This window comes from Salmo salar, chromosome ssa19, assembly GCF_905237065.1.
Source record: "Salmo salar chromosome ssa19, Ssal_v3.1, whole genome shotgun sequence".
In the NCBI taxonomy this organism is placed as follows: Eukaryota; Metazoa; Chordata; class Actinopteri; order Salmoniformes; family Salmonidae; genus Salmo; species Salmo salar.
The window spans coordinates 35,045,033-35,056,279 of NC_059460.1; the positions used below are offsets into that span (position 1 = coordinate 35,045,033).

At 45.7% G+C, this 11,247-nt stretch overlaps 1 protein-coding gene across 3 annotated transcripts in view; it reads left to right on the forward strand.

The window, feature by feature from the left end:
* Positions 1 to 11,247, forward strand: part of lyst (lysosomal trafficking regulator) — a 220,625-nt gene that overhangs the window by 117,849 nt on the left and 91,529 nt on the right. For all 3 annotated transcript variants that reach the window (XM_045702248.1, XM_045702249.1, XM_045702250.1), the window contains 6 exons: positions 2,150 to 2,348; positions 3,170 to 3,301; positions 3,509 to 4,034; positions 4,252 to 4,404; positions 10,293 to 10,473; positions 10,906 to 11,075. In XM_045702248.1, the coding sequence (XP_045558204.1) occupies positions 2,150 to 2,348; positions 3,170 to 3,301; positions 3,509 to 4,034; positions 4,252 to 4,404; positions 10,293 to 10,473; positions 10,906 to 11,075 (1,361 nt within the window). The remainder of the gene's footprint in view (positions 1 to 2,149; positions 2,349 to 3,169; positions 3,302 to 3,508; positions 4,035 to 4,251; positions 4,405 to 10,292; positions 10,474 to 10,905; positions 11,076 to 11,247) is intronic.

Consider the following 11,247-nt stretch of genomic DNA (forward strand, 5'->3'; position numbering starts at 1 on the left):
TACTGTAGTGGCTCTGGATAAGAGAGTCTGCTAAATGACTCACTACTGTAGTGGCTCTGGATAAGAGAGTCTGCTAAATGACTCACTACTGTAGTGGCTCTGTATCAGAGAGTCTGTTAAATGACTCAGTACTGTAGAGGCTCTGGATAAGAGAGTCTGCTAAATGACTCACTACTGTAGTGACTCTGGATCAGAGAGTCTGCTAAATGACTCACTACTGTGGTGGATCAGAGAGTCTGCTAAATGACTCACTACTGTGGTGGATCAGAGAGTCTGCTAAATGACTCACTACTGTAGTGGCTCTGGATAAGAGTGTCTGCTAAATGACTCACTACTGTAGTGGCTCTGGATCAGAGAGTCTGTTAAATGACTCACTACTGTAGTGGCTCTGGATAAGAGTGTCTGCTAAATGACTCACTACTCTAGTGGCTCTGGATCAGAGAGTCTGTTAAATGACTCACTACTGTAGTGGCTCTGGATCAGAGAGTCTGCTAAATGACTCACTACTGTGGTGGATCAGAGAGTCTGCTAAATGACTCACTACTGTGGTGGCTCTGGATCAGAGAGTCTGTTAAATGACTCACTACTGTAGTGGCTCTGGATAAGAGTGTCTGCTAAATGACTCACTACTCTAGTGGCTCTGGATCAGAGAGTCTGTTAAATGACTCACTACTGTAGTGGCTCTGGATCAGAGAGTCTGCTAAATGACTCACTACTGTGGTGGATCAGAGAGTCTGCTAAATGACTCACTACTGTGGTGGCTCTGGATCAGAGAGTCTGCTAAATGACTCACTACTGTGGTGGCTCTGGATCAGAGAGTCTGCTAAATGACTCACTACTATAGTGGCTCTGGATCAGAGAGTCTGCTAAATGACTCACTACTGTAGTGACTCTGGATAAGAGTGTCTGCTAAATGACTCACTGCTGTAGTGGCTCTGGATCAGAGAGTCTGCTAAATGACTCACTACTGTAGTGGCTCTGGATCAGAGAGTCTGCTAAATGACTCACTACTGTAGTGACTCTGGATAAGAGTGTCTGCTAAATGACTCACTGCTGTAGTGGCTCTGGATCAGATAGTCTGTTAAATGACTCACTACTGTAGTGACTCCGGATCAGAGAGTCTGTTAAATGACTCACTACTGTAGTGACTCCGGATCAGAGAGTCTGTTAAATGACTCACTACTGTAGTGACTCCGGATCAGAGAGTCTGTTAAATGACTCACTACTGTAGTGACTCCGGATCAGAGAGTCTGTTAAATGACTCACTACTGTGGTGGATCAGAGAGTCTGCTAAATGACTCACTACTGTAGTGGCTCTGGATAAGAGTGTCTGCTAAATGACTCACTACTGTAGTGGCTCTGGATCAGAGAGTCTGTTAAATGACTCACTACTGTAGTGGCTCTGGATCAGAGAGTCTGCTAAATGACTCACTACTGTAGTGGCTCTGGATCAGAGAGTCTGCTAAATGACTCACTACTGTGGTGGCTCTGGATCAGAGAGTCTGCTAAATGACTCACTACTGTGGTGGCTCTGGATCAGAGAGTCTGTTAAATGACTCACTACTGTAGTGGCTCTGGATAAGAGTGTCTGCTAAATGACTCACTACTGTAGTGGCTCTGGATCAGAGAGTCTGCTAAATGACTCACTACTGTGGTGGATCAGAGAGTCTGCTAAATGACTCACTACTGTGGTGGCTCTGGATCAGAGAGTCTGCTAAATGACTCACTACTGTAGTGGCTCTGGATCAGAGAGTCTGCTAAATGACTCACTACTGTAGTGGTTCTGGATAAGAGAGTCTGCTAAATGACTCACTACTGTAGTGGCTCTGGATAAGAGAGTCTGCTAAATGACTCACTACTGTAGTGGCTCTGTATCAGAGAGTCTGTTAAATGACTCAGTACTGTAGAGGCTCTGGATCAGAGAGTCTGCTAAATGACTCACTACTGTAGAGGCTCTGGATCAGAGAGTCTGCTAAATGACTCACTACTGTAGTGGCTCTGGATCAGAGAGTCTGCTAAATGACTCACTACTGTAGTGGCTCTGGATCAGAGAGTCTGCTAAATGACTAAAAAGTCAATGTAATTTAAAAGACTGCATTTTCCTCACGTTAACTAACAGACCTCCTCATTCTCTGTGTTTGTCCCCCAGGAGCATCGGGACGAGCACCTGACCTCCATCCCACAGGAAGTGTGTCTGTCTTTCGTTAAGATCATCCAGGAAGTGTTGGGTTCCCCTCCGGACCTAGACCTCCTCCGATTGGTCTACAACTTCCTCCTCGCCGTGCACCCGCCCACTAACACCTACGTTTGTCATACGCCTTCAAGCTTCTACTTCTCACTACACATAGGTGGGTTTTTTTACACACACTTCCTGGTTCAATTAATATAGTCAAACTCAGGTATTCAATAGGTGACTTTTACTTTAAATAGTAATTTTCTACCAAGGTGTCTGCTTTTACATAAAGTACTTAACACCACTGACAGTAGTGTGTCTGTTGTCTCCAGATGTTAGACTGTTTTGTGTCTGTTGTCCTGTAGATGGTGAGCTGTACCAGGTGAAGGACCAGTATATATATGTTGTCTGTTGTCCTGTAGATGGTGAGCTGTACCAGGTGAAGGACCAGTGTATATATATGTTGTCTGTTGTCCTGTAGATGGTGAGCTGTACCAGGTGAAGGACCAGTGTATATATATGTTGTCTGTTGTCCTGTAGATGGTGAGCTGTACCAGGTGAAGGACCAGTATATATATGTTGTCTGTTGTCCTGTAGATGGTGAGCTGTACCAGGTGAAGGACCAGTATTTATATGTTGTCTGTTGTCCTGTAGATGGTGAGCTGTACCAGGTGAAGGACCAGTATATATATGTTGTCTGTTGTCCTGTAGATGGTGAGCTGTACCAGGTGAAGGACCAGTATATATATGTTGTCTGTTGTCCTGTAGATGGTGAGCTGTACCAGGTGAAGGACCAGTATTTATATGTTGTCTGTTGTCCTGTAGATGGTGAGCTGTACCAGGTGAAGGACCAGTATTTATATGTTGTCTGTTGTCCTGTAGATGGTGAGCTGTACCAGGTGAAGGACCAGTATTTATATGTTGTCTGTTGTCCTGTAGATGGTGAGCTGTACCAGGTGAAGGACCAGTATTTATATGTTGTCTGTTGTCCTGTAGATGGTGAGCTGTACCAGGAGAAAGTCCAGTCCATAATGTATATGAGAAATATCAACAGTGGATGGAAGTCAACTGGTAGCTCAGTGGTCTCTCTCTCCACGGCTGTCTTCACTGAGGACCCTCTTCCTGAAGGTACCTACAGTCATTATTTTTGTCTTCATGCAGTGACATGTTTCTCGCTCTCCATTGGTGCAGAACACCTGTACGATAGTATCCGCCCAGGAAACAAATATACATATTCTTCTGCACTTTGTTCTGCCCAGACCTTTTCCCTTTCCTATTAAACATGTTGGGAGTGGCATGATATTTATATTTAGGTACATCTGTTTCCCTCTGAAGGTACCATCCACCTTCAGCCTCCGTCACCTGAACACGGAGGAGACGACCAGTCCCTGTCCCTCCGGCCCGCCAACCTGACCCCCTCGCCCAACTCCTCCCCGTTGCTCAGGCCCTGTGTGAGCCATGGAGGGGCTGGGAGCCCCAGGGAGGGCCAGGAGGGAGAGGGGGTGATTCTGGGAAGCACAGAGACTCTAAAGCGAGGAGGAGGAGGAGGAGGAGGAGGAGGGGGAGGGGAGGAGCAGCTCCTGTCTAGCTGTGAGTCTGCGAAAACCATCTGTGACTCCCGAGAGGGAGGAGAGGCACCACATACCCCGTCCATCAGTATCGAGGAGGTGGAGGGGAGGGGGGAGGTAGATGGGGAGGAGGGGGTGGAGGAGAGGGGGGAGGTGGATAGTCTGGTTGAGGGCAGCGTGGGCGGTGCCGAATCTGAGGACCGTTTTGATTGGGCGAGCGATGAGGTGCCACAGAGGCCGGACAGTCTGAAGGGGATCACATCGTTTCAGAGGAGCTCCTCTAACCTGGCCAGGTGACTGGATATTTTGATTCCAAAGGGCACCTTTTCCTTATAAAGTGCTTTTGACCAGGGCCCATAGGGACCAAATCAGAGGACAGGTTTAGCCTTGTGCTTCACCTCTCATAAACGTTGCAGAAATCCAACTGATATTGTTGTTTACTTTGTACATCGCTGACTCTACCTTTTAAAATATGTCTAATACAATGAATTCCTTCATTTATTCATCCAGCCTGGGCCTGGCCTTCCCTGCTCAGAATGGGAGCCTGGCCCTCGGTCGTTGGCCCAGCGTGGCCGACCGTGGGACACTACCAGAAGACTGGGAGAGCTACTCGTACTCACCTGGATACGAGAGGGCCTACAGAAAAGACTCGAGCAACGACAGGTACACTACTCTATAGAATAACACACTCACTACACCTGTTAGGTGTCATGCTCCAATACAAACTACCCACTACAGACTACCCACTACAGACTACCCACTACAGACTACCCACTACAGACTACCCACTACAGACTACCCACTACATACTACCCAATAGACCTATTAGATCTCATGCTCCACTACAGACTACCCACTACAGACTACCCACTACAGACTACTCAATACACCTGTTAGATCTCATGCTCCACTACAGACTACCCACTACAGACTACCCAATACAGACTACACACTACACCTGTTAGGTGTCATGCTCCACTACAGACTACCCACTACAGACTACCCACTACAGACTACCCACTACACTTGTTAGATCTCATGCTCCAATACAGACTACCCACTACACCTGTTAGGTGTCATGCTCCAATACAGACTACCCAATACAGACTACCCACTGTTAGATGGTTCGCTAACTTACTAGCTAAGTGGCTAGATGTCAAGATCAAGCGTCTTGGCTACAGCAGAGATATTCAACCCCCTCCTGGGTCAAGATCCCTGTTGCCTACGTTGTTTTGTGTGTAAAAAGTATATATAGCGCCCCTAGTGTGCACATTTGGTAATACTGCATACCCGGTATGCTACAGAAACAGTATGGCGGTATGACCATGTGGATATCACCCAACACTCTTAGATTCACTGGATAAATGATGTGGCTGATCAGATCGTGTCCACTCACAAGCCTTTCAGCACGGTCACCATCCTTCACTGACACAGGTCAAACACCATGTTAGTGATACAACAGCAGTGTGAATCATCAGACAGCTAGTATCTAGTTATATTATTCCTGTTGTCAGTGTGACCATGCAGCCTTCATACTTCCTTCTGTTCCATGACTTGAGACTACTGTTGACCAGGACCCATAGGGCTCTATATAGTGGACTACTGTTGACCAGGACCCATAGGGCTCTATATAGTGGACTACTGTTGACCAGGACCCATAGGGCTCTATATAGTGGACTACTGTTGACCAGGACCCATAGGGCTCTATATAGTGGACTACTGTTGACCAGGACCCATAGGGCTCTGTATAGGGAACAGGGTTCCGCATTGGGAAGCGTCCTGTATCTCTAACTACCATCAGTGAAGATGAGTTTCTGTTGAATTGACAGTCCCTCCACTTTATCTATATTTCCGTCTCATCTCTCTATCTCAGCTGAGTGTCATCAAGCTGTCTTTGATAAAGTCCAATAATACTCTCAACCTTTCACCAAGTGGATCAGCTAATGAGTAATTTCATCTACATCCACATCCTCTCTTCTCACTCTTTCTTTCTCGCTCTTTATTCTCTGATTTGTCTCGGTCTCTCCTCTCTCTCTTTTGCTCCCTCTCTCGCTCTCCTATCACTTTTTTGCTCTCTCTCCTCTGTTCAGTCATCATCAGTGTGCGTAGGAGAGAACCCGACCTAGCCAGTGTCTCTCTGCTTTCATCTACAGACCTCGTATGAAAGGATATGATATTGGAGGTTGAATGAGACTGTGTTTCAAGCTTTATCTGTTCTGGGTTGTGTCTGTTTGTGCCTGTTATTGAATATTAGTCTTGTCTCTGTTTATGAAGCCTTGTTATGTTGACTGAGCAGAGCTCTGTTGGACTGATCACTCAGTTAACACCTGTCGTGTTAACACAGCAGCGAAACACCTCACACTACCAATAAAGAGAGCACCTGGCCTCCTTCCTAGGACAATAACCATAACCCATGTATAATACCCCTCTTATCGCTGGCTGGGTTTGTTCTGTGTGTCTGGAACCGTAACCTCATTCAGAAAGGAAAAAGACATCTGTGGGGCTAATCATTTGTGATAAAGCTTAATGTTTAGTCTCTGGTTGTATTTATTATGGATCCCCATTAGTTCCTGCTAAGGCAGCAGCTACTCTTCCTGGGGTTTATTAAGGATCCCCATTAGTTCCTGCCAAGGCAGCAGCTACTCTTCCTGGGGTTTATTATGGATCCCCATTAGTTCCAGCCAAGGCAGCAGCTACTCTTCCTGGGGTTTATTATGGATCCCCATTAGTTCCAGCCAAGGCAACAGCAGCTACTCTTCCTGGGGTTTATTATGGATCCCCATTAGTTCCTGCCAAGGCAGCAGCTACTCTTCCTGGGGTTTATTATGGATCATCATTAGTTCCTGTCAAGGCAGCAGCTACTCTTCCTGGGGTTTATTATGGATCCCCATTAGTTCCTGCCAAGGCAGCAGCTACTCTTCCTGGGGGTTGATGTGATCCATGACCAGCCTTTAAAAGCACTTCATGGCTACAGATGTGAGTGCTACGGGTCGGTAGTCATTTAGACAGGTTACCTTCGTGTTCTTGGTCACATGGACTGTGGTGGTCTGCTTGAAACATCCTAGTCATAGACTGTTCTCTCTGCTACCGCACGACAAACTGTACCAGAGCACCAAGTCTAGGTCCAAAAGGCTTCTAAACAGCTTCTACCTCGGACATAAAACTGCTGAACAGTTCAGTAATCAAATGGCTACCCAGACTATATGCATTGACACCCCCCCCCCCCCAGTAAGTAAAATAATGAAATCACATTTACATAAGTATTCAGACTCTTTACTCAGTACTTTGTTGAAGCACCTTTGGCAACGATTACAGCCTCAAGTCTTTTTGGGTATGATGCTACAAGCTTGGCACACCTGTATTTGGGGAGTTTCTCCCATTCTTCTCCTCTCAAGCTCTGTCAGGTTGGATGGGGAGCGTTGCTGCACAGCTATTTTCAGGTCTCTCCAGAGATGTTCAATCGGGTTCAAGTCTGGGCTCTGGCTGGGCCACTCAAGAACATTCAGAGACTTGTCCTGAAGCCACTCCTGCATTGTCTTGGCTGTGTGCTTGGGTTTGTTGTCCTGTTGGAAGGTGAACCTTCGCCCCAGTCTGAGGTCCTGAATGCTCTGGAGCAGGTTTTCATCAAGGATCTCTCTGTACTTTGCTACGTTCATCATTCCCTCGATCCTGACTAGTCTCCCTGTCCCTGCCGCTGAAGAACATCCCCACAGCATGATTCTGCCACCACCATGCTTCACCATAGGGATGGTGCCATACACTACTCTACTACCACATATCTACAATACATTCAGTGTGTTACCTCAGAAAACTACTCTACTACCACATATCTACAATACACTGTGTTCCCTCAGACCACTACTCTACTACCACATATCTACAATACATTAAGTGTGTAACCTCAGACCACTACTACCACATATCTACAATACATTAAGTGTGTTACCTCAGACCACTACTCTACTACCACATATCTACAATACATTAAGTGTGTAACCTCAGACCTCTACTACCACATATCTACAATACATTAAGTGTGTTACCTCAGACCACATATCTATAATACATTAAGTGTGTTACCTCAGACCTCTACTATCACATATCTACAATACATTAAGTGTGTTACCTCAGACCACTGCTCTACTACCACATATCTACAATACAAAATCTATGTGTATGTGCATGTGTTATCGTGTGTATGTGCGTGCGTGTGTGTGCGTGTGTGTGTGTGTGTGTGTGTGTGTGTGTGTGTCTGTACCTGTGTGTGTGTCTCTTCACAGTCTGTGTTGTTCCATAAGGTGTATTCTTATCTGTTTTTTAAATCTGATTCTACTGCTGCATCAGTTACCTGATGTGGAATAGAGTTCCATGTAGTCATGGCTCTATGTGGTACTGTGCACCTCCCATAGTCTGTTCTGGACTTGGGAATTGTGAAGAGACCTCTGGTGGCATGTCTTGTGGGGTATGCATGGGTGTCTGAGCTGTGTGCCAGTAGTTTAAACAGACAGCTCGGTGCATTCAACATGTCATTACCTCTCACAAATACCAGTAGTGATGAAGTCAATCTCTCCTCCACTTTGAGCCAGGAGAGATTGACATGCATATTATTAATGTTTGCTCTCTGTGTACATGCAAGGGCCAGTCGTGCTGCCCTGTTCTGAGACAATTACATTTTTCATAAGTCCTTTTTTTGTGGCATCTGACCACACGACTGAATAGTAGTCCAGGTGTGACAAAACTAGGGCCTGCAGGACCTGCCTTGTTGATAGTGTTGTTAAGAAGGTAGAAACTAGGGCCTGTAGGACCTGCCTTGTTGTTAGTGCTGTTAAGAAGGTAGAAACTAGGGCCTGTAGGACCTGCCTTGTTGTTTGTGCTGTTAAGAAGCTAGAAACTAGGGCCTGTAGGACCTGCCTTGTTGATAGTGCTGTTAAGAAGGTAGAAACTAGGGCCTGTAGGACCTGCCTTGTTGATAGTGCTGTTAAGAAGGTAGAAACTAGGGCCTGTAGGACCTGCCTTGTTGATAGTGCTGTTAAGAAGGTAGAGCAGCGCCTTTATTATGGACAGACTTCTCTTAAGACTCCCTGCAAAGCAGTGGCAATCCTTCCTTAATGAGTGATATTAGCAATATTAAAAATCTGATTGTGATCAAGAGGTTTTTAAAATCTAATCGTGTTCAGGTGATGTTTCCAATTGATTTGATATTTAGTATTATTCTGATTACAGGTCTAGAGAACTGGCTGGGGTTTATATTTTTATTTATTTTTATTTCACCTTTATTTAACCAGATAGGCCAGTTGAAAAAAAAGTATCATTTACAACTGCGACCTGGCCAAGATAAAGCAAAGCAGTTCAACACAAACAACAACACAGAGTTACACATGGAGTAAAACAAACATACAGTCAATAATACAGTAGAAAAATAAGTTAATATACAAAGTGAGCAAATGAGGTGAGATAAGGGAGGTAAAGGCAATAAATAGGCCATGGTGGCGAAGTACATACAATATAGCAAGTAAAACATGGGAATTATAGATTTGCAGTAGATGGATGTGCAAAGTAGAAATACTGGGGTGCAAAGGAGCAAAATAAATAAATTCAGTAGGGGAAGGGGTAGTTGTTTGGGCTAAATTATAGATGGGCTATGTACAGGTGCAGTGATCTGTGAGCTGTTCTGACAGCTGGTGCTTAAAGCTAGTGAGGGAGATAAGTGTTTCCAGTTTCAGACATTTTTGCAGTTTGTTCCAGTCATTGGCAGCAGAGAACTGGAAGGAGGAATTGGCTTTTGGGGTGACCAGAGAGATATACCTGCTGGAGCGCGTGCTACGAGTGGGTGCTGCCATGGTGACCAGTGAGCTGAGATAAGGGGGGACTTTACCTAGCAGGGTCTTGTAGATGACCTATATGTTGAATGTTCACCCATAAAATGATTATTTAATTAAATATTTAGGAAAATAGATAATTGCATTAGCAAACCCTGTCTCTACCATATATAGTTTAAAAGTTCCAGACTATTTACTCAGAGAATGTACCATGATTAGAGTGAGTATAATGTCAATACTTCCTTGGTCTGAAGTGGTCGCTGCTCAATAGGACTGTCACTGCTCTGTGGGCAGAACGGCGCTTCAAACGTAAACTGACAAGCCAGGGTTATAGGAGTAGAAAGCCAGGGTTATAGGAGTAGAAAGCCATGGTTAGAGGAGTAGAAAGCCAGGGTTAGAGGAGTAGAAAGCCAGGGTTAGAGGAGTAGAAAGCCAGGGTTTTTGAAGTAGAAAGCCACAGATCTGGAGGTGAAAATGACCAGGGTATCATGTTGATTTTGATTGGTCCAATGCATGGAAACGCCTCCAAATGTTACCACCTCCCAACGTCAAAATATGGAACTAAGAGCGGTGCAGTGTATAAACAAGCATCGGTCACAGCAAGCTGACGTTATTTCATCAACACTGTCAAATACAACCATATTCAGGTTGTAGAATTGTAGAGTAACAATATAATGATTGATTGTATGTGATTCGTAATGACATGAGGTTATTATTAATCTAATATTACAGGTCCAGTACAGAGGACTGCCTGGTGTTAATATGCTATGGTCTATATGACCTGTTGAGAGGGGTTCTGCTACTACTACCAGACCTGATGCTGGAGGAGGTGATGGATAAGCTGGTCCAACCTGAAGCTCTTATCGTCCTCGTCAACCACTCCTCTCCCCTTATACAGCAGGGGGTTATGAAGGTGAGTGCTCTTGTATGCGTACACACACTAAGGAAGGCGCAGGCCAACACATTTCCACTGTGTGTTATGTTGCAGTTATGTCCCAGCTCCTAGACACCTTCCTCAGCCCAGCCTTCAGCAGGGATCTCATGTTCTTTTAGACAAATGCTGCTGTGTCTCACTCCTTGTACTAGTCTCCCTGTAGGTCCTGGATGACATTATGTTGGGTTATCTCCTTTCTCCTCTTTACAGCTCCTGGATGCCATTATGTTATTATCTCTCTCCAGCTCCTGGATACCAGTATGTTATTATCTCTCTCCAGCTCCTGGATGCCAGTATGTTATCTCTTCTCTCTAGCTCCTGGATGCCAGTATGTTATCTCCTCTCTCTAGCTCCTGGATGCCAGTATGTTAGGTTAGCTCTTGACAGCTTACTGTGTCTCCTTTTCTCCAGCTCCTGGATGCCTACTTCAGCCGAGCGTTTAAGGAGCAGAAGGAGAAGTTCCTGAAGAACCATGGCTTCAGTCTCTTAGCCAATCAGCTGTACCTGCACCAGGGGACTCGGGGCCTGCTGGAGGTCTTCCTGGAGATGCTGTTTGGACGACCTGTCGGCCTCGAGGAGGAGTACGTACAGGGAGGGGAGGGAGCAAGGCCTGGAGGAGGAGTCAGTACAGGGAGGGGAGGGAGCAAGGCCTGGAGGAGGAGTCAGTACAGGGAGGGGAGGGAGCAAGGCCTGGAGGAGGAGTCAGTACAGGGAGGGGAGGGGAGGGAGCAAGGCCTGGAGGAGGAGTCAGTA